Genomic DNA, 21,754 nt, shown 5'->3' on the forward strand with positions numbered 1-21,754 from the left:
GTTTTTTTTTGGGGGGGGGGGAGAGCGGTGGAACAGAAATTGGGACAATCTTTGGGTTGCCTGTCCCTGTCAGCATTTCTGGTCAGCATCAGGCCAAAGAAAACCAATTAAAAAAGGAAAGTAGCACTTTATTGACCCTCTAAGCACCGATTATCCATCACCTTCGCTGCCACTCTTCTATCCTGGGCAACAGCCCCTAGGTAGCAGCTGCTCGGGGGGGTGGGGGGGGGCAGGAAGACCACTCCTGGGGCAGCCAGCCCACCCCTTTTAGTCTCCTAGCGTCCCTGCAGGATCCAAGCAGACTGTCAGACAGCAGGAAGCAGCCGCCAAAGAGGTTCTCGGCCCCCCAGACCCAGAACGCAGAATCTTCTTCAGCTCCAGGCAGCTTTGGGGTAGCTGTGGCACTAGAAGGAGGGCAGGCAGAGGATGCTAGTCACGAGTCTGGCCTGATGCCAGCACTCAGATCGGATCTCTCCCCACCCCGGGATGGCAGTCCTGAGCCCCCTTGAGGGCCACCTGGGCGGCAGCTCCCACCTGTCTGCGATAGCAGGCCTCCACCATGCGCCTGGCCTCCAGCTGCTCCAGCTCCTGCAGCTGCTGCTCTCGCAGCTGGGCCTCTGTGGCCGCCTCCTGCTGGCGCTGGAGCTCCTCCTGTTGCTGCCGCTGCCGCTCCGTGAGCTGGAGGAGAAGGTCAGCTCAGGACAGGGCACCTCCCAAGAAAGCAGCCCAGCCAACGGCCCCATGACCGCCAGCCCCACCTGGGCCTGCAGCTCCTGCTTGCGGGCGGTTTTCCGCTCTACCCCCGCCTGCTGTTCGCACTGGGTCAGCTGCCTGGCCTCTTCCAGCTGCTGGATCAGCTGCTCCCGGAACCTCACGGACTCCTGCTGGGCCTGCCGGTTCTGCTCCATCTTCTGCTGGACCTGCTGCTCCCTCTCGGCCAGGACCTGTTTGGAGCCGCAGGTGGGATGGCTCAGCCGAGGCCTGCCCCCTCCTCGCTTCGGAAGAGCCGTCCCATCCCGTCCCCACCCCGGAAGTCCCGCTCTTACCTCTGCCATGAGCCTGTCCCGGGCCTTCCGCTCTCTCCCCCACTCTTCCTCTCGCTTCTCCCAAACCTGCCTGGCTTCCTCCCTGGGGTGGGGGGGGGGGGCGAAGGGAAGGGAAGAAAGGACAGGGAGATGCCCACTGCCCAGCAACAGGCAGCGCCAATCCCCACTAGGACCTTCCCTGCAGCCAAAGGCACTCCCGCGCATGCCGAGGGGCTTGGCACCCAGTGCCTCTGACCCCCCCCATTTCGCCCAGCCACAGACGCCTTGGGAGGTGAGGATCCTGGCTGACCCCTCCCTCCACCTCAGCCCTCCTCCCCTGCCCTCCCCCACCTGAAGATGGTCTCCAGCTCCGCCTCTCGTTCTCTTTCCAGCTGCAGCTGCTTTTCAATGACCTCCTTCATCCAGGCCACTGCAGCCACGGCTTCTTCCCGCCGGGAGGACTCCAGGCGCTGGTCCTGCTCGTCCTTCTCAGACAGGGCCAGGAGAATCTGCCTGTCCTTCTCCTGGAATCACAAAGCCACAGGACGCCACCACGGCTTACCACGCCCCGCAGAGATTGGGAGGGGGGCACAACTGCAGGCAGGGCCCTTCCAGCCCCCTTCAGCAGCTGCCTCCCACTCTGGCGGACAAGCTTACCAGCTCTTCCTGGACCTGCTGAACCCGTTTCCTCAGCTGGGCCTGGACCTGATGCTTCAGAAAGCGCCTGGGGAAAGACGCAGGCATGAAATAAGTGGGCAGGCAACCCTGAGAGGCCCTGAGAAAGGTTTGCGCTCCCCAGCAGAGCCTCCACCTTGGACCTGAGAGGAGCCAAGACTCTGCACACAGTGCAGCTGGCTGGGAATAGCAGCAGCTCCGATCATGGAAGCCCCCCCACCCCACCTACCCAAGCTCCACCTTCTTCTGCTGCTGCTCCTTCAGCTTCCGCTCGGCTTCCAGGGCTTGGAGCTCCCAATGCTGCTTCAGCAGGCTCTCCTCCTCCTCCTTCAGCTTGGTGGCCTGACAAGGGGCGCAAGAGTGAGGGCCAGAGAAAGAGAGAGAGCCGAAAGCCAGGAGAGACCAGGCCTGGGGCAATCCTAACGGGAAGGGGGGTGACCTGCAGATCCAGAAATGGGACAGGCTGCCTTCCCCCTTCGCACACCTCCACGTCCCGCAGCTGGAGCTCCGCCATCTGCTGCCGCAGGACCTCGGCCTGCTTCTCCTCGGCCTGCTTCCTGCGCTGCTGCTGCTCCTCCAGCCGCTCCAGGGCTGCTCTGCGGGCTCTCTCGTACTGGTTCTCGGAGCGGACTCTCTCTTCCTGATCTGCCGCTTCTCGCTCAATTGGGAGGAGACCAGAGCAAGCATGACGCTCCGTCCACCCTCCTCCTCCTGGGCAGGTTCGGAGTGGGCAGGTGAGCCTACCTGTTGCTTCAGCGCCAGCTGGTCCCCCCAGGCCTCCACCACCTGCTTCTTGTGCAGCTCGGAGCTGACCTGAAGTGCAGCAGAAACACCGCATCACCGCCTGGCCCTGGTGGGCGCCGACCCCGATCCTGTTCTCGGAGGGGGCCCTCCTTTCTGCGCCCCCGCCCCCAAGAGGCGGAGGGCTTGCAGGCTTCCCACCTCTCGGAGCTTCGCGCTGCTCTTCCTCCAGCAGTCGTAGAGACGATCCTCCGCCACCTGCAAGCCAGGGCCAGGAAGGGAGGCAATTCAGGCCGCGTCGCCCACCTCGGGGGCTGCCCAACCAGACCCCCGCCCCCGGGAGGCCAGACCTGCTTCCGCCGCTCCTCCCTGGCTGAGCGCAGCTCCTGGCTCCGCTGCCTCTTCTCCTCCAGCTCGGCCGCCCGCCGCTCCGCAGCCCCCGCAGCTCGGCCGCCAGACCCTCGCGCTCCCGCCACAGCAGCTCCCGCAGCCGCCGCCGCCGCCGCTCCAGGCCCGCCGCCGCCTCCTCCTTCAGCCGCTCCCGGCCATGCGCCTCCATGCTGCGGGCGGAGAGGAGGAGAGGGAGGGAGGGAGACGTGGAGGGGCCGCCTGCCCCCCCGACCCCTTCCCCGGGACCCCCCGCTGACCTCTGCTGGAAGGAGCGGCGCGAGCTCCACTCGGCCTGTTTGCGGCTGCGCAGCGCGGACTGCTGGAAGGAGCGGCTGTGCAGCTCCCACTGCCGGCGCAGGCGGGCCTCCTGCTCCCGCCGCCGCACCAGCTGCTGCTCCAGGGCGCGGCTGCGGCTGTCCCAGAACGGCGGGACGGCGCGAACGGCCATGGCGGGGGAGGGGATGGGGGCTGCCCGGGGAGGTCCGGTCGCGTGCCTTGACGTCACCCGCCACGGGATAGTCCCGGCGATCCGAAGGCGCGCTCGCCGCCTTCGATGTGCGCCCCGCCGCTGTCTCCGCTCGAACGCCCAACGGCCCAGCTCCTTCCGGCGCCGCCAGGGGTCTCCATGGCAGCGCTTCCGGTCTCTTTACCGGGGCCGCCCAGGCACAAAAGGCTCCGTATCGCGCAGGAGGGCGGAACCGAGCTGTGAGTCACAGAGCTAAGAAAATTAGAGGGGTGCTCCAGGTCTCACCGCGGGCGGCTTCCGGGTACTCTTTTTCTTTCTTTCTTTCTTTCTTTCTTTCTTTCTTTCTTTCTTTCTTTCTTTCTTTCTTTCTTTCTTATTATATTTATTTATTTATTTATTTATTTATTTATTTATTTATTTATATGCGTCAATCGCTTACAAAATACTTGGTATAAGTATAAACATGAATAAGAATACAGAAAATAGGTAGGAATAAAGGGGGACAATAGGACAGGGACGGGATGGTGCGCTTCTGCACGCCCCTTACAGGCCTCTTAGGAAAGGGGGGAGGTCAATCGGGGACAGTTTGAGGGTAAAGGGGACGGGGTGGTGGTGAGGATGGGACAACAGAGTTCCAGGCACCGACCCCGCTGAGGCTGAAGTCGGACTTTCTGCAATCAAGTTTGGAACCAACCGGCTCTGACCCTCCGGTCCCGGGAGCGACGGAGACGCCGCCGCCGCCGAAGAGCAGCAGCAGCAGCGCCGCCAGACCGGGAGCCTCTCGGCGGGAGGGCTCCGTTCCCTTCTGGAGCCTTGCGGGGCAGCCCAGGCCGCCCTTTGCCCCGCCAGACGCGCCTCCTGCAGAGGGAGCGAGTGCAAATCCGCCCGGCGATGCCCGGGGCCCCGAGGCGCTTCTCTCTCGGCCGGACCTTCCGCCGCGGGGCCCGCCTGGAAGGGGCCAAGGGGTCCTCCTTCCCGGCGGGGTCTGCGGGGCCGGACTGCCTCCCCCATCATCCCCAGCTGGGCACCCAGCAAGAGCGGCTGGTGGCGCTGAAACTTCGGCCGCGGCTCCGGACCTTCCCTTGCCCCGCCGAGGCTGGGCAGCGCAAGAGCCCTCTGTCCATGCTCAGAGGACGCGCCGCCCCGTCTCCGCTCGCGGCTCCTGGGAAGCCGGACTCTCCGTGGGATCCGGCGCCTCGCCCCCGCTTCCCGCCCAGCCCGCCTCAGCCGCCCCGGATCCCCCGTGCTGCCCCCCGTCCGTCCGGGAGCGCCCGTTGAAGCGGCGGCGGCGGCGGCGGCCCCTGGCCCGGACTGGAGCTCTCTGTCCGCTGCCGCCAGCCCGCCCACCTTGACGGTAGACTGCTCCTGAGGCGGGCGGCTCGCCTCATCCTGCGGGCGGAGGCTCGGCGGCGGCCCGCCTCCCTCGGGGGCGGCGGTGCCGGGCTCCTCCCTGACGACGGCCGTTCTTCTGCCCGACTCGCCCGGAGGGACGGCTGGGCTGCCGCCATGGCGCTGCTGCTGGAGTACGAGTTCCGGACGCTGCCGGCCGACAAGCAGATCGACACGGAGCCCTTCCTGGAGGCCGTGACGCACCTGCCGCCCTTCTTCGGTGAGTGGTGGCGCGCCCCGCGGTCCCGGGCGGCGAAGGGGGTCCTGCGAAGCTCCCACCCCGGCCCTGCAGGGCGGCGCAGCGCTACCCGAGCCGGCGGCTGCGGCGGGGCACGACGGGGCGACCGAGAGCGGGATCGGCTCCGGCCGGCGCGCTCCTGCGCTCGAGGGCTGTGCCTGGTTGGGGGAGCTGAGCCTCTGCCTCGCTGGAGCCCCTGGGGGGCCACGTGGGAGGGCGCTTTTCAGGGGCGCCTTGAACCCCGTCCGTTCCTCCGCCCCGCTCCCTTGCCCCGGCGGTGGCCCGGATCGGTCCCCGGCCCAGGCTGTTTGCCGAGGGCCCGATCTTTCCAGGTGCGCCAGCGGGCCAAAAGGGGGCAGAAGCTGCCAGATGGGCTGAGTGGCCAGGAAGCCTCTGCTGACAACGAGGAAGGGAGACTTTCATTCTTAAGTTGACGGAAGGGCCTCAGGGATCCCTTTGCGCTCCATCCAGGCGTTCTTTTCTTCGGGGGCGGAACTATGCGGGGGCTACGTCTATAAAACTCAAATTAAGCCTGGTCTTTCATTAAGGTCTGTGCTTTGGGGCATGTGCAGAGGGCCCTCGGTTGCCTTTAACACGACGGTCGTCCCTGCTCCAGAGCTCTCCCGCCCTGGGTTAGGTCTTTTCCCCATCTCTTTTCCCAACTCCCCTCATCAGCTCCCCCCCCCCCCACATCTTGCTCCCTGACAGACCTGAACCCCAAACCAGGGCGGAGGGGGGAGGGCAGCCAAGAGGCTTGTGGAAATTAGATCTCTGGGCTGTCAACCAAGAAGCAGCTTTCATCGTGGACGTAACTGACACCTGGAGAGATCCAGCCAGGCCTCCTCCTGTCCTTCTCTGCTTTCCAAACAACAAAGGCCTGGAAAGGCCAAGCGAAGCAGCTGAGCCTTTGCGAGGAGGTTTACCACGTTAGTTCAGGGGGAGAGAAAACTGCCTTCCTCAGAGGAACAAACTATCTGCAATTCATGGGGGGGAGAAGACACCCTCTGAGGATTCCTGGGGGGGGAGGGGAAGCGAAGCGAGAAGGTGGCATTTCTCCCTTCCCTGCAACGGCCACTGTAGAAAAAGGGACACTCCATGGATAGGGGCAGCCTACCAGAGAATACCAGACACTGAGATTAGACCATGTTGCCTCATTCGGGGCCGCCTTGGATTGGCCCCCAAACTCCTTCATTAAGGGCCCCTTTAAGGCTTTTCTGGGGGTGCCAGTGGCCCTGCGAGACAGCAAGGGGAGTGGTTCCGTCGCTGGTTCAGGTGGAGCCAGGCTCCCCTCTGCGTAACCGATGAATGACTTATTAGCATGTCCACCTTGGCTCTGCCTAGCAAGCTGCCCCAGGGAGGCTGGATGGCGGGTTGTTCCCTTATACTACTTGAAACCGAGGGGTCCACTGGGGGCCTTCGCTAGTAACAGCGGAGCGATCTTGAGACCGGGCTGCCTCTCCTGCTGGGGACACGCTGGGGACGAGTGTCTGGAGATAAGCCTGGTCTGCCTGCTGCTTCCCCAGGCCAGACTCGCTGGTTGCTCATCGCCCCCCCAGTGGGAAATGCGCGCAGGGCCCGCTGGGTGTGCCAGCCTCTCCCTTCTCCCTTGTGCAAGCCTCAGCGGGTGGGTGGCATCACTCAGCCGCCTTCCCCAGCAGCCGGGCAGGCGCTGCATCCCAGCACCTCCAGGTGGGCTTGGCTGGCAAGGCCAGACTGGAGGGGGCCACTGGGTGTGGGAAGGAGCCGGGGCCTTTGCTTTCAGGCGGTGCTGAGTGACTTCCGGGAGGCACTTGGCCATTCCAGAAAGCCAGGGGGAACAAGAAGAACAGGAACAACTGGTGGGATCTGGAGGAACAGGCAGTCTTTTCCCCCCAGGGCCGTGTGGCGGAACAGGCATCCCAGAGCTGCCCCTCCCATCCTGAAACTGAGCTGCCACTTTGTTCTCCACACCCCAACACCAACTCTGAGCAAGGGCACAAAGCCTGCTTTGAAAGTCTCCTGGCTTCTTGCTGGCAAACTGGTTCACTTGGCATTCAGAGAAGCCCTTGTTGCCCCCGTCCCCCCAGTTCCCCCCCCCCTCCCCCCCGCTTCCATGGTCTTCCATGAAGCAAAACCGGAGCGGCCTCCTTGGGACTCTCACTCCTTTTTTGGCTTAAGCAGAGGGTTGGGCTGCAAGGCCCCTTCCGACGCAGCTTTTCTGCTGTATTCCAGCGATTACCTAGCCCCGGATTCATGGCAATATAGTGACTCTGGGTGGCACAGAATAAAAGCCACAACACCACGCTGTATTGCAAACTGGAAATCATCCTCTAAAGATTGTCAACTTGCATGGGCGATACAACGTTTGTGTGTCTGACAAACCATCTCCAAAGGAAAAAAGCTATCCCACCTCACACCTTATCTTCAGCACACATTCTGGCCCAGAGGTGAAGGGAAAGGCATGGATTGAAGCCCACCCCCCCACTCTGAAAGGCTGACAAGATGGGAGGGGTGCTGTTTTGAAGCACCAAAGCCCCCTCCCCAGCATCTCAGAGGAAGGGTGAGGTGTGTGTTAGGATTAAAGGGGCCTATTTCTGCCTCAGCAGCTTTCCTTCCTGTGGCTCCATCTTCTTGTTTCTCACGACATCCCTGCAGTGTAGGTTAAGCCTAGGCCGGGGAGTAGGAGATGGCAAGATGGAGGGATGAGTTCTTAAAGGCCATCTAGCCCACCACCAGCTCTGGCTGCCCAAGCACCACTTCCCCAATTTCTTCCTGAAGACGCCCAGCTGTGGTGAGACCCCAGTGCTGAATTAAATGATAAAATTAAATTAAATCCTCCCATCGTCAAGATTTAATCCCTGTTGGCATCTCCTCGCCGTCTGAATAGGTTCCTTGCACCCGGAGCGTTCCAGGGGGTGGACGGGGCCGTTCCTCTTCCCTCCTGGCTTTGGCTGAGGGGCTGGGCCCTTTTCCTGGGGCCCCCTTGGCAGGCTGGATCGGGGTCCCACCGCTGCTGAATCCAGATGCCCCCTGACCATTGCTCTCTCTCCTCCGCAGACTGCCTGGGCACTCCGCTTGTCTACGCCCCGGTGAAGGCGGATCTCTCTGGGAACATTAAGGTAGGGAAGGTCCTGAGGAAAGGGGGTGCGGGGTCTGAGCTGGGATCAGGCCCAGGCTAGCATCAAGCCGCCATGGGTTCTTGGGGTGCTGCTGCTGCTGCTGCTTATGGCTGTGGAAAGGGCCGCATGGGGAGAGGCCCAAGGCAGCAGCCTCAGCTCCATAAGGAGCAGGATCCCGGGGTGGGGAGGGCGCTGCTAATCAGAAGGGGCCCCTGCAACCCCCCCTCCTCCCACCAGCTGGACCCAAACCACCCCTGGGTCAAATTTAGGATTCTCTTTTGGCTCAATTTCAGAAAATACGGGCGGTTTACGAATCAAACCCAACCAAGTTCAAAACCCTTCAGAACATCTTGGAAGCGGAGAAGGAAATGCACGGGTCGGCGTGGCCGAAAGTGGGGGCCACCTTGGCCCTCATGTGGCTGAAGAGGTGAGGGGGTGACCGCAAAGCCCCCTCTACTCCTGAGGGCGGCTGGAGGACCTGGGGGGTTGGAGCTCGAGGGGAGGGCACTGGCAGCCTCTCAGAAGCTCTCCCCCTCCCCCCAGGGGACTCAGGTTCATCCAGACCCTGCTGCAGAGCCTTTGCGATGGAGAGCAGGACAAGAACAACCCAAACCTGATCCGCGTGAACGCCATCAAGGCCTACGAGCTGGCCCTGAGGAAGTACCACGGCTGGATGCTGCAGAAGCTTTTCCTGGTGAGGCCCCGAGGGGGAGGGGGAGGGGGGGCCTCCAGCCGAGAGCCAGCCTGCCTGGGGAAGCTGGGGGCACACCCCTGCCCTCCCCCTTCTTCAAAGGCTTTGGGGGGCCTTTAGGACCGAACGCTCTGGCCCTGCGGGGGGGGGGGATTGTTTGCAAGGCCGGCCAAGGCAGGGAGGCCGAAGGTGCCGCCCACTGACTGGCTCCCCTCCCCAGGGCTCTGTCTACGCCCTCCCCTACAAGTCAGACCTGCTGAAGGCCCTGGAGAAAGGCAAGGAGGTCAAGGAAGAAGAGACCTTGGAGAAGATCCACCAGTTCTTGTCCAAAGCAACACCCATCCTCGACACCGTCTACGAGATGTACGCAAAAATGAACGCAGAGCTGGACTACAAAGCTTGACCAGGCCCTCCCCCCACCCCCCTTTGCTAGCCTGGGCCCACTTCTCCCCTCCCTCTGCAGCCCAGCAAGTGCCTTCGGGGGCCCCTCAAGGTCACCTAGACCAAAGATCTGCAGCAGTTCTAGGAGGCCGAGCAGCTGGTTTCTCCCCTCAGGCCCAGCTGAGGGGCTTTGATGCTCTTTTGTGGTGTTTCTCTAATGGCCTTTCTCCTTCTGGGGACATAAAGGGGGTCAGCAGCCCTGACCAGCTCACTGGGGCTGCCTGCCAGGGAGAACCTGCCTTCCTCCGAGCTTTGGACAGCGCACCAAGACACCAGTTGCGCCCCAGGACTGGCTAGTGCCCAGACACCCCACGGGCCGTGCCAGGAGGGCTTGTAAAGCCAGGAAGCCTCGGCCCTCGGGAGGCGGCCTCTGGCAGTGGGGCCACGGTGGGCTTCCTTTGCCTTCCTCTGGGTGGCCTTTTCACTTCTCAGCCTCACCTGACAGCCTGGCTGGTTTCTGGAGAGCGGAACCAGCCAGCCAAGCGCGGCCGGACTTCAGGGACTCTTCCGAGTGACTCTTTGGGTGAACATCTACGAGGCTTCTTTGCACAACGGATTTCTTCAGGGAACGGACTCCAGCTTAAAACTTGCTGTCATTTTCTGGGGCATAAAATCTATGCCAAGCCTTAATGGTGTTGCTACCGCTTGATGCCTACTGTGGAGGGTTTTAGGAAGCCCAACAGCTGAAATAAAATTTTATGAGAGAGACGTGCAATTTCTTTTGCTTTCCCAAAGAAGACTGGGGGGGGGGGGGGGGGCAGCTAAACCACACTGGCTGGGGGTTGTGGAGGTTGGGTGTGGGTGTTGGGAGCTTTAGGACACCTACTTTGGGTCCTATGTAGACAAATATTGCTTTAATTGATGCACCCAAACTATTTTGAGAAGGGCAGCCTGGTAGCCCCTGTGTTTATTTGCAACTCCATGTTTGTGAACCTGAAGGGAGAAGCAGGTAACTCACCCTCCTCCGTTGGTCCTGTTGCACCCAGGAGACGGTGGGCGTCTTAGGAAGGGGGTTTGCCCACCATGCTCAATTTCCAGGGCACCTGGACTCCCAGCTGGCATTTTTGGGAAGCTGGAATTGGCTGCACCACACCAGCAGGGGGCAGCCTTTCCTAACAGTTGGACTGGCAGACAATTGGGGAGGGTGGGGAGAAACCCCTGCCCCTCATCCACACCCAGGGAGGGAGGGGTCATCAGATACAGCCCCCCCCCCCCGGGTTTTGCAGAAAGAAGAATTTGGGGGGGAGGATCCCTTTGGGGTTGGAGGGGCAGGGGGGCTGAGTCCTCAGAACAGTCACCAGTCCTGTTCCTCTACCCACAGTGTAGGGTGTCCAGCAGAGTGTTGTGTCAAGCCCCCCGCTGCAACCTCCCCCTTTGCTTTTCAGCTCCCCCCATCAGCTCCTTGGCATTCCTGTCGTCCCTGGGTCAGGGGTGCAGCCAGGCCTGTTCAGGCTGGCCGGAAAAATTCCTGCCTCCAGCATAAATCTAAGCCCTTGGCTGCCCCCTGCTAAAGCCACCAGCCCAGCCAGAGGGAGGGGGCAGGGGGAGGGAGGGGAGAACTGCCAGGCCCAGAGACGCAGAATGGATGGGAAGGTGGCCCTTCATCCAAGGAGCCCAGAGGAGGGATGGTAGTTCCCCACAAGCCTCTCAGCCTTTGGGCGTTGCAGTCCTGTCCTGTCCAGCAAGAATCCAGAGTGGCTGGGAAGATGCCCCCACCCCTTGTGGCAGGGAGTTCCGTGGTCCCCTTGGGGAAATGCGCCCAGGCTCTCCTGTCCTTGGAGACTACACCTGTCGGAATCCTTCCTCTCTATTTGCTCCTCACACAGGATGATTTTAAAGACCCCCCTCTCCTCCCCCTTCAGGGCTGCAACGTTTACTCCTCTTCTCAATCCCTTGCCAGTTTTCTGCCCACCTGCTTGCAACTTTCGGCAGGAAGGGGGGAAGAAAATAATGAAGCTGTTAAAAGGCCCTTTCTAGCCCCGCCTGAGCTCCACCGTTGGCCATTTATTTTTGCCAGGTACCGGTAACAAACAGGCAGTGAAGAGCTGGGTGTGCGCACAAAAGTTTTGGAAGCCTTTCCAGGAAGAAGACGCCCTCATGCCACGCCTTGTTCCTTTCCCCACCTGCAGGGGATCCTTTCTGAGGCAGCCGGCAAGTTTGGTCTGGTTTGCTTTGGGGGAGGGGTTTCCTTCCTCACAGCCCCCCAGAGAGGGGACCCTCGCCTGTCTCTGGGCTTGTCCTGAGGTTTCGGGGGGCGTTCCAGGGGAGCCATCAGTGAAAGCGGGAGGGGGTGGCTGCTCTTGAGAACACCTGGAGCGTTCCAGCGAAAGTGTCTCCCCCAGGACAGACGGGGGGTCTGGTGAGTGACGTCTCCGCAAGGATGATCTGGGCAGCTCGGGGGCGCCTGAACTCCTTCGCTCCGCGGGAGCTGAAGCCAGAGCAGCCTGTGCGGCGCCGGGGATTTTCGGCGGGTGAGACTGGGGACCCGGCGCTGAGGTGAGCAGGGCACGTCCGGCCTGGGAGGAAGGGGCTGGGGTGGGGTCGGGAGGGAGGGCGTGGCTGCCCCCTCCGGCTCCCGCTGGACACGTCCAGGAAAGGCGGCTCCAGGAAGGGCCATTTGACGGCTGCTTCTGATTCTCGGGCCCTGACCTCTCCCTCCAGCTCTCCGGGACTCGAGCGCCCATAATCCCCAGCCAGGACAGCTAAAGGAGTCCAAAGAGCCCCAGGCGCTTTCCTCCAGAGCCCGACTGGGGGAGGCGCTGCCTCTGTAGCCCTTCGGGGTCGGAAGAAGAGAGATTAAACGGGGGCGTTCTGCAAGGCGCAGGTTTGGGCACTTGTGAGGCCACCTATCCGGGCCAGCCTCGGAGGCCAGTGCCGGACTTTGGGGAGGCGGGATTCGCTCTTGTGGTGCCTTTCCCGGCGAGAACCGTTGGTTGCAGTCCGGGACACAAACTGAAGAACTCGCCGCCACTCAAACGGGCAACGTGGCTTAAGAGAGCCTCCCCCGTGCGCCCCCGCACACCACAGTCCCGAAGCTGAAGGGGCCAGTCGGTGACACCCCCACCCCCCACCCCCACTTGGAATGTGGTCCCGCCGTCTTGGAAATGGGCTCTCTTCCCGAGTAGCGAGTGTCGGCGCTTAAGAGCGTAAGTCAGATTCCTGTCCGGTTTCAGCTCCGATGCAGGCGAGCCCCCGACCCTCTGTCCCGCTCGGAGATCTTGGCTCTGCCCTTCAGGGTCCCTTCCACACCGCGAGGGGCAGAGCAATTACAGAAGGAAACTGGCCTGGCCCTGCAGGAGCGCTTTTCTTCTGGGCAGGATCAGAATCCACTCCCCGTGTTTTATGGAGATCCACTCCTGAGCTCCACGGATCTAGTTCTGGCTCTGTCTTTGGGTGGGACAGAACGGTGTTCCCCTAACAGCACCACTTTTGAAGGAGGCAAGACCAGGGATTCATGCAGGGGTGCAACAGAAACTGAAGGAGACCAGGCGCTGGGCTCTGCTGGCTGATCTCCAGTCTCCCCTCTCTCCGGGACCCCAATGGAGCCCTGTTTGGGCATGTTGATTAATCCTTTGAGCCGTGGAATTCTCCAAACCCTTCAGCCGCAGGACAGCCAGGAGGTTGGGCCTACACAGCCCCCGCCCTCCAGCCTCCCAAGACTGACAGAACGCGTTTTGGAGAGGACTCCTGTGCTCCGTGGACTCTCTGGCAGGGCGGAGACCCCAGCGCTGCCAGCGACACAACCACATCAGAGGAGACAAACTGCGCCTTCCGGCCAAGCTCAGGCCCGTCTTGATTGTCCCCAGATGCCTCTGGGGCTGCAGGACGAGCCGGGATGGACCGCGCCTCCCTCTGCCTGGGGAGACTGGAGCCCCCTCCACACCCCGGGCTTCCTGCGCTGGAAAGCCCCCAATAAGACAAGGGTTCCTGTTTTGGAAGGGGGCGTCCCTCCCAATGGGGCTGGCAAGGAAGCTCCTTGCGGTGAGGCTGCAAATGGAAGCTGGGCGAAGCCAGCCCGGCCAGAGAGCGGGGGTCTGCTTGCCGGAGGGGGCCGCCTTCTCCCTTGTTTGTCCAACTACTCATTTGTCGGCCTTTGATCTTGGAGGAGGAGGAGAGCTCCCCCTCCTGCTCCGAAGAGCTTTGCCTGGACTTCCGGGGCCCTGAGGAGCTGCTCAGCTTCGCTCGGAGTCTTGATGTGCCTGAAGTTCTCAGGACTTTCCCCAACGCTCCGTTCCCGCAAAGATGTTCCCCATTCAGGCTTCCTTGCGGGAAAGAAACGCCTTTAGTGAGGAGGCTCCTATCTGTGGTCTCAAGGGGTTTCCTGGTTGCTCCAGAGACGCATCGGGACTTTGGGCTCCTCTGTCCCCAGCCGACCCAGCCAGCCTGGCTTGGCCTCCTCTTCTCCCAGCCCCGCTCCCACCCGCCACTTCCTCCCCATTTGCTCTGGAACTCCGCGTTCCTCATTTCTTCCTCCAAACCGCTTCAGTCCCTGCGGCTGTTTTCCGAGGAGCGCCAAGGCCTCTCCGCACTCTCGGCTCTGGAAATTAGGAAGACGTGGAAGAGGCCGGAAGCCCGTTGCTGTGAATCACAATAGAGGATCTCTTTGTGCCCAGCCTCCCCGGGTCCCGGGTGCAGGGCAGAGCCAGCCTCCTCCCTGCTTAAGGACACTGGGCTCCCCCCAATCCAGGATCCCAGCTTCTGTACAAGGGAAAATGTGGGGGGGGGGGTGTCTTTTAAAGAAGAGATTGGATAACCGTTTGTCTGAGGTAGTGTACCCTTTCCTGCCTAAGCAGGGGGTTGGACTAGAAGACCTCCAAGGTCCCTTCCAACTCTGTTGTCCCATTCTATTCTATTCCTGAGGGCGAAGGCCAGGCAGGATCTCTCTCTCTGGGCCAAGGAAGGGCAGGGAATGAGACGCAGGGGGTGCAGGGGGGTTCAGCCACAAGCATTAGCGGGAGCCCCAGGTTCCTCAGCTGGCCCTTTTGCCCAGGTCACCCTCCCTCACTCCAAGGGGTCGGTCTCTTCGGGAGAAGGGGGCTCCTTCTCTCCTTTCCCTGGTGCAGCCTGGGAACGTTGCAGGATTCGGATTGGCAGCTCCAGGGACGGATGAAGAGATGCAGCCACTTTGAGGCAGGCCTTCAAAGCAGGGGGGACACATCCCCCCCCCCGAGCAGGGAGCTGGGCTACACCATTCCGCCCCAGGGTTGCTTCAGCACAGCTTCTGCCCCCTGGTGCCCCCCCCCAAAAAAGAAGGCCCCCAGCTGGTGAGAATGGGCACCTCCGAAAGAGCCTCCTCTACCAGACTGCAGTGGAGCCCAGGAGGACGGCTGCTGGCAGCCCCTCCAGGAGTGCCGCACCTCCCTCCCCCCTCCCCCCGCCGCCTGTCTGGGTTTTGGGTGGGGTCCGGGTGAGGTTTCCAGGAGCTGTGAAAGCACTCCTTGTTCCTGGCTGGGCTGAGCCTGAAGTGAGCGGCCGGCCGGTGGCCAGGCTCTCAAAGGCCCCTCTGAGTAGCAGGCAGGCTGTGCCCCCTGGGAGGGAGGGGCCATGTGGGTCAGGCACAGCAGCCCCCAGCCAGGACAGCCACGTCTGGGAAGAGTGTGTGGAGCTGCCTCTTCACCCCAGCCACGGGGCCTTGATCCGGAGAGCAGAGGTGGGTGGTCCTGGGGCCTTTACTTCGGGAGGAGAGGGGGCCTCTGTTGAAAGGGAAAATGCCAGGCCAGCCGCCAGTCTGCAGCCCCCTTTGCTCTGGGGCGCTTCAGGCTTGGAAAGGGCTCCCCCCCGCTTCCCTTTCCTTTCGGTGATGGAAGGTTTCAGGAGAGAATTGGAAAGAAGGAGACCAAGCAGGGATGATCCCTCCCAGCCCCCGAGACCCTTTTCAAACAGGCAGAACACCCCCAAAGCTTCAGGCTTCCCATGGCTGCACACGGGGGGCATTTCCAGCCGGGGGTGGGGGGTTGTGTGGGGGAGGAGGAGGAGGAGGAGGAGGAGGGGTTTCTCTGGGTTTCCACCAGGCTGAAAAGAGGGGATCTCCGTCAAAGCCAACTGCGACCGGCCCCGGAAGGCCCTGTGTGCCACGGGCGCCTCGGCCCCCTGCCTGGCTTCTGACCAGGGATCTTTCCCTCCGCCAGACCTCTCAGCTGTGCACAGGATGGGCGACCCGGAGGACAGCCCCCAGGCCGGCCCTGGCGAGGCCCCGGAGGCCCCAGCCGAGGAGCCCCCCCCGCAGGGCGACGCCTTCCCGCTCTCCTCCCTGGCCAACCTGTTTGAGGGCGAGGAGGGCTCTGGGTCCGGCGAGGCCCCCCGCAGCCCCCCCGGCTCAGGGGACGGCAAGCAGAACCTGCGGATGAAGTTCCACGGGGCCTTCCGGAAGGGGGTGCCCAACCCCATGGAGCTGCTGGAGTCCACCATCTACGAGTCCTCGGTGGTGCCGGGGCCCAAGAAAGCCCCCATGGACTCCCTCTTCGACTACGGCACTTACCGCCACCTGCCCAGCGACAACAAGCGCAGGCGGAAGCGGGTCCTGGAGTGAGTAGGGGGGCCCAGGCCTCTTGGGGTGCAGGTCTCCCTTCTGCTTGCTTGGGGGTGCTGCCCTCCCCAGTGGTGGTGCTGAGCTGCCTTCTCCCCCGGCCCCTCCCCCAGGAAGAAGCACTCCAGCGCCAAGGGCCCCGCCCCCAACCCCCCACCCATCCTCAAGATCTTCAACCGGCCCATCCTCTTCGACATCGTCTCCCGGGGCTCCCTGGATGGGCTGGACGGCCTCCTGCCCTTCCTGCTCAGCCACAAGAAGCGACTGACCGACGAGGAGTTCCGAGGTGGGCGAGGCAGGGGGTCCGTGGGGGTGGGGGCTCGGGGGGGATGCGAGGGTGGGGGGAGAAAGGAGAGGAGATGGGCAACCGGGGCATCATCGGCTGCAGGGGTCCCCAAGCCCACTGCAGCCCCACTCAGCCCAGGCTTGGGGGCTCAAAGGAAGCCACATCCTGGCAGATCGAATGCAGGGAATCGGGTCCTGCGGAGATGCCCCCTTGCCCGTCTCTCTGCTCCCTCCAGAACCGCCTCTTCCAAATCCTGGGCCAGTTTTGCTTCAGCGGGCAGGAAAGCCAGAAAGTGCTGCTGAGAGGAAGTGGCCACTTCAGCCGCAGAGGCCAGCGCCTGATGCACCTGTGCTAGGCGTGCCAGGGTGGGGTGCCACAGCTGGGTGCCACCAGATGCCACAGCTGGTGGAGCAGAGGGGTGGGGTGGCATTCGCAGTGGTCAGCCCACAGTGGGGCAAAGGCAGCCTGGGGGCCCAGATGGGTGAGGTGGCACCGCTGGCAATGTTAAGACTGCCTCCCCTTCCTGGCCCGGCCTACCTCACAGAGCTGTTGTGAGGACAAAAGGGGGAGCCCAGGAAGAAAGGGGGAGCCATCGGCGTAACAGAGGTGCCCATTTTTGCCTGCTTCAGAGCTCTCCACTGGCAAGACGTGCCTCCCCAAGGCCCTGCTGAACCTCAACGGTGGCCGGAATGACACCATCCCTCTCCTGCTGGACATCGCCGAGAAAACGGGCAACATGCGGGAATTCATCAACGCTCCCTTCCGAGACGTCTTCTACCGAGGTGAAGCCCCCTCTGAAGCCCCCTGGGGAGCTGCTTTCCCTAGCGAAGGAGGCTCAGTCAGTCCCCCCCTCGGTTCTTCTGCGTTTACCTGCACCAGTCTCAGAATTGCAGATAAACGGACACCTAATTCTGAGCCACATGCGGGGGCGGGGGCAGGGACCATCTGAAAGGCCAATGCCTGGAAAACAGCTGTGTTGGACCGGGCACCTTCATTTGCCTGGACTGGGTCACACAATTAGAGGTGACTCTCGGGAGCAACAGGTTGAACGCGTTTTCAGCATGGAGACCTGGGTGTCCGCATGCTGAGCCCCCTCCCGGCGGGTGCTCGTTTCACGCCTGTGGAACCTGGCAGGAAGTGCGCAGAGGGTCCCAGCCGTGGGGGCAACGAGAAGGGCAGGGAGGGCTCGAAGGAGCAGTGTGGCTCTCCACAAACAGTTGTGCTTCTTCAGGTCAGACCGCCCTGCACATCGCGATCGAGCGACGTTGCAAACACTACGTGGAGCTGCTGGTGGAGAAGGGGGCCGACGTGCACGCCCAGGCACGGGGCCGTTTCTTCCAGCCCAAAGACGAGGGCGGCTACTTCTACTTTGGTGAGTCAAGGGGGAGTCCCGGGACTCTGGGAATGGCTGCGGGTCTCTCCTGGACATCTTCTCCTCCAGATTGGCCATGGATGCCCAAAGGTTTGGGAGCCTACAGTCCACCTGTGGGCCATGAAGACAACGAAGGGGAGAGGAGGCAGGAAGGCCAAGGGGGCTACTTTACCCAGGGTGGGGAGCTTCTGAATGGATGGAAAATTGAGGGGTCAAGTCACAGAAGGGATCTGGGGTCCAACAAGGGACAGAATGGGAGACATGCAGCATGTTAAATTGGACCCCCTAACACTGGAAGAGCCTGCATGTCCACTGCAATTCCAAGCTGGTTTTGGGGGGTCATGGATGAGCTGAGCCTGCCCATTTCTCCTCTTCTGCGCAGGGGAGCTGCCCCTTTCTCTGGCCGCCTGCACCAACCAGCCCCACATTGTCCACTACCTGACGGAGAACGCCCACAAGCAGGCCGACCTCCGGCGGCAGGACTCGCGGGGCAACACGGTGCTCCATGCCTTGGTGGCCATTGCGGACAACACCCGCGAGAACACCAAGTTCGTCACCAAGATGTACGACTTGCTGCTCATCAAGTGCGCCAAGCTATTCCCGGACACCAACCTGGAAGCCCTGCTGAACAATGATGGCCTCTCGCCACTCATGATGGCGGCCAAGACCGGAAAGATAGGGGTGAGATGGGGCCGGTGGGGGGCACCAAGTTGAGGACTCACTCGAGAGTCTAAATCAGGTTGGCAGAGAGACTCCAAGGGTCCCGTTTGGGATGGGAATCTGTCCCCGATCCCTTTGACCCAGCTAGGTCCCCTCCTCAGTCCATCAGAGCGATTTCGCCCCCACCTGTAGATGTTCCAGCACATCATCCGCCGGGAGGTGAAGGACGAGGACGCGCGGCACCTCTCCCGCAAGTTCAGAGACTGGGCCTATGGGCCCGTCTACTCCTCCCTCTACGACCTGTCCTCCTTGGACACCTGCGGGGAGGAGGTGTCCGTGTTGGAGATCTTGGTCTACAATAGCAAGATTGAGGTGAGCCTGGCAGGAGGCTGGCAAGGGGGCACCCTCAGTAGGTGGGAAGGCTCTGCCCACTGGCTCCTCACGGGGCGCTTGCCCCCTGCCCAGAATCGCCATGAGATGCTGGCCGTGGAGCCCATCAACGAGCTGCTGCGAGACAAGTGGCGCAAATTTGGGGCCGTCTCCTTCTACATCAGCGTGGTCTCCTACCTCTGTGCCATGGTTATCTTCACCTTGGTGGCCTACTACCGCCCCCTGGAGGGCACAGTGAGTACACCGCCCCTTCTCCCATTGCAAGAAGCCTGAGCAGATGTGGGCAGGAATTGCCGGGGACAACCTGAGCAACCTCCCGTCCACAGAGGCTCTGCGTTCATCTTCAGCGCCCTTCCTTTCCTTCCCCCCAGCCCCCGTTCCCGTACACGACCACCCCGGACTACCTTCGCCTGGCGGGAGAAATCATCACCCTCTTCACAGGGGTCCTCTTTTTCTTCACCAATGTAAGTGCAGGTGGGGGGTCTTCTTGCCTGGGAAGCCCCCTCTTTCTCCTCCTCCAGCCCCCTTCCCATCCCTCCTTCCGTTCCCTGCATACTGGAGGGTTGCGACTCTCCTTCCTTCCCCCTCCCCAAAATATCCTCCATGCTTCTGGCCTCCCCGGCCTTTTCAGCTTCTGTCTGGAGATTTTGGCTGCGGCTTCATTTCCGTCTCCAACGGGGTCTTTTCCCCTCCCCCAGATCAAGGATCTGTTCATGAAGAAATGCCCGGGGGTGAATTCCTTCTTCATCGACAGCTCCTTTCAGTTACTCTAGTGAGTGGAAGAGGGAAAGTCAGCTCTGCGCGTGTTTGGGGGGCCTGACCCCCAAAGCCTCCTACTTGGCCAGCTGCAGGAGAGGACGCCCTCTTCAGGGTCTTCTAAAGGGGACGTTGTGGCCTCGTGGGTGGGCTCCCATGGGTGTGCCCCCTCCCGGCTGCCTGTGTGCTAACCTGCTTGCCGGCCCCGGCCTTCCACCCCCTGCAGCTTCATCTACTCCGTCCTGGTCCTGGTTGCAGCTGCTCTCTACCTGGCTGGCATCGAGGCCTACCTGGCGGTCATGGTCTTTGCGCTGGTGCTGGGCTGGATGAACGCCCTCTACTTCACCCGTGGCCTCAAGCTGACGGGCACCTACAGCATCATGATCCAGAAGGTGAGGGAGAGCCAGGCGCCCTTCCTTTGCCCTGGCACGGTGGGGGGACCCAGCTGGGGTTGCTTCAAATGGGGGCTCGCAGCATCGCCAGGATCACCGGATCAAAATCCGGGTCCCCCTTGTGGTCACAAGTCGAGGACTGTCTACATCCCAGCACCGCTGAGGTCCCAGGGGTGGAGCTCACCTGCCTGCTTCCTCCACAGATCCTGTTCAAGGACCTTTTCCGCTTCCTCCTGGTTTACGTCCTCTTCATGATCGGCTACGCATCCGGTAAGCCCCTCGCCCTGCAAAGCCTGCCAGCTGGGCCTCTGGGGCTCCTCCCGCGCCAGGAGGGAAGGTGCCCAGAGACCGGGCTAAAGGCTCCCCCCCTCCGGCAGCGCTGGTCTCCCTGCTGAACCCCTGCCCCAGTGCCGAGTCCTGCCGTGGGGACCGCTCCAACTGCACGGCGCCCGCCTACCCCTCCTGCCGGGACAGCAAGACCTTCAGCACCTTCCTGCTGGACCTCTTCAAGCTGACCATCGGCATGGGGGACCTGGAGATGATCGAGAACGCCAAGTACCCGGGGGTCTTCGTCATCCTCCTGGTCACCTACATCATCCTCACCTTCGTCCTCCTGCTCAACATGTTGATCGCCCTCATGGGGGAGACGGTGGGGCAGGTCTCCAAGGAGAGCAAGAAGATCTGGAAGCTGCAGGTAGGCGGCTTAGCAGCGGGAGGGAGCCCGGGAGGGGCAGCCTGGCTGAGGCGCCCTGGTCTTCTCCATCCCTAGTGGGCCACCACCATCCTGGACATTGAGCGCTCCTTCCCCGTGTTCGTCCGGAAGGCCTTCCGCTCGGGAGAGATGGTCACCGTGGGGAAGTCTCTGGATGGGGCCCCCGACCGAAGATGGTGCTTCAGGTAGAGACCCCAACTCCCCCCCCCTCTCGAGTTCTGGCCAGAACCATCAGCCCCACTGGAGGAGGAGGGGGAGGAGGAGAGCATGGGGCCCCCAGTCTGGTTGAGCAGGAGGAGGTGCTGCTGCAGATGGTCATGGGAGCCCCCTCCACATCTGGACCATCCAGCTGCTCTCCAAGTCTCCCGACTCCCTTTCTCTTCTGACCTGGAAGGGTTACGGGGTTGGGGGGCTCAGGAAGTGGCTGGCTGCATCCAATGATCCTTTAGAGACCCCAGCTTCAGCCCCAGCAGAGTTCCCAAGAGGCACTTATGGGGGTGGGGGTCAATGTCCTTTAAAGTGCCCCCTAAGCCAAGAGACTCCGCCTGGTGGAGAAAGGGCTGGCCTGCCCACTGGTCCCCTGACCCCTTGGTCCTTTGGACTTGCCCCCCACCTCCCCCGGGGAATGCCGACCTTCAAGGGCCGGGTTTTCTCCCTGGCAGGGTGGACGAGGTGAACTGGTCTCACTGGAACCAGAACCTGGGTATCATCAATGAGGATCCCGGCAAGAACGACACCTACCAGTATTACGGCTTCTCTCACACCGTGGGGCGCCTGCGCAGAGGTGAGGGGCAGCTGGGTGGCTCTTCTGCTCCCCACAGAAATGCTGGGGCTGCGGACTCGGTGGCACCGTCCAGCCCCCCCGTCTTCTAACGACCCCCCTTCTCTCCCTGGTGGGGTGCAGATCGCTGGTCAACGGTGGTGCCTCGTGTGGTGGAGCTGAACAAGAATGCTCAGCCGGACGAGGTGGTGGTGCCCCTGGACAGCATGCGCTCAACCGGAGCAAACACGCACAAGCCCAGCTACCCTCACAGCTGGAGGAAGGAGGCGGCTCAGATCTAAGGGCCGCCAAGCAACCTCCGCACTCGGGGACAGGCTGTGGGGCAGATCTAAGGGCCCCGATTCAGAAAGTATCCAGCGATCCTCCAGAGTGGCTCCTGTGAAGGCGCCCACCTGCCTAGCTGCTTTGTGACGTTCCTGTAGGCCGAAAACATGCAGGCAGGCTCAGGTGTTGGCTCTGCCTGGGGATTGTGAGTCTCCTCTGACAGTATTATTTTGCACAAGGTTTTATTGAATTATTTATTTAGTAATAAAATCCAAAGCATCTTTACTGCTCTCTCTATGCTTTTGAGCGGGGTTGCAATACCCTTGCACTGCCCAGCTGGTCATTGCAGAAAAGCTACTGAGGTTGGGACAGAGAAAGCCTCCCACTGCATCGTACTTCCCTTCCTTCCTTCCTTCCTTCCTCCCTCCCTCCCTCCCTCCCTCCCCTTTCCCTGCAGGTTG

At 62.1% G+C, this 21,754-nt stretch overlaps 3 protein-coding genes across 4 annotated transcripts; 2 read left to right on the forward strand and 1 right to left on the reverse strand.

The window, feature by feature from the left end:
* Positions 1-110: 110 nt before the first annotated feature.
* TCHP (trichoplein keratin filament binding) lies at positions 111-3,311 on the reverse strand. Its single transcript, XM_026685503.2, is given in 13 exon segments — positions 111-404; positions 535-678; positions 759-944; positions 1,047-1,128; positions 1,377-1,549; positions 1,683-1,749; positions 1,930-2,042; positions 2,185-2,358; positions 2,445-2,513; positions 2,643-2,699; positions 2,792-2,871; positions 2,874-3,001; positions 3,089-3,311. Coding segments are annotated over 13 exon segments (1,497 nt in total). The 5' UTR covers positions 3,280-3,311; the 3' UTR covers positions 111-371.
* A 635-nt stretch (positions 3,312-3,946) lies between these two features.
* Positions 3,947-9,862, forward strand: GLTP (glycolipid transfer protein). Its single transcript, XM_026685492.2, has 5 exons — positions 3,947-4,906; positions 7,961-8,022; positions 8,316-8,449; positions 8,566-8,716; positions 8,934-9,862. The coding sequence occupies exons 1-5, from the start codon at positions 4,804-4,806 to the stop codon at positions 9,114-9,116; spliced, it is 633 nt and encodes a 210-aa protein (XP_026541277.1). The 5' UTR covers positions 3,947-4,803; the 3' UTR covers positions 9,117-9,862.
* A 1,413-nt stretch (positions 9,863-11,275) lies between these two features.
* On the forward strand, positions 11,276-21,578 carry TRPV4 (transient receptor potential cation channel subfamily V member 4). 2 transcript variants are annotated; one of them, XM_087942501.1, is made up of 16 exons: positions 11,276-11,650; positions 15,283-15,679; positions 15,794-15,966; positions 16,596-16,748; positions 17,198-17,338; positions 17,721-18,019; positions 18,191-18,370; positions 18,464-18,622; positions 18,760-18,852; positions 19,087-19,160; positions 19,371-19,536; positions 19,740-19,806; positions 19,914-20,230; positions 20,306-20,433; positions 20,911-21,032; positions 21,153-21,578. In XM_087942501.1, the coding sequence occupies exons 2-16, from the start codon at positions 15,303-15,305 to the stop codon at positions 21,308-21,310; spliced, it is 2,607 nt and encodes an 868-aa protein (XP_087798627.1). In that variant the 5' UTR covers positions 11,276-11,650; positions 15,283-15,302; the 3' UTR covers positions 21,311-21,578. The 2 variants fall into 2 exon arrangements, with proteins under 2 accessions (XP_087798627.1, XP_026541264.1); XM_026685479.2 differs by lacking the exon at positions 11,276-11,650 and having other exon boundaries at positions 15,174-15,679.
* Positions 21,579-21,754: the final 176 nt, after the last annotated feature.

Source organism: Notechis scutatus, chromosome 13 (assembly GCF_049901735.1).
Source record: "Notechis scutatus isolate UNSWTSFEM ecotype Mainland chromosome 13, rNotScu1.2, whole genome shotgun sequence".
Taxonomy (NCBI): domain Eukaryota; kingdom Metazoa; phylum Chordata; class Lepidosauria; order Squamata; family Elapidae; genus Notechis; species Notechis scutatus.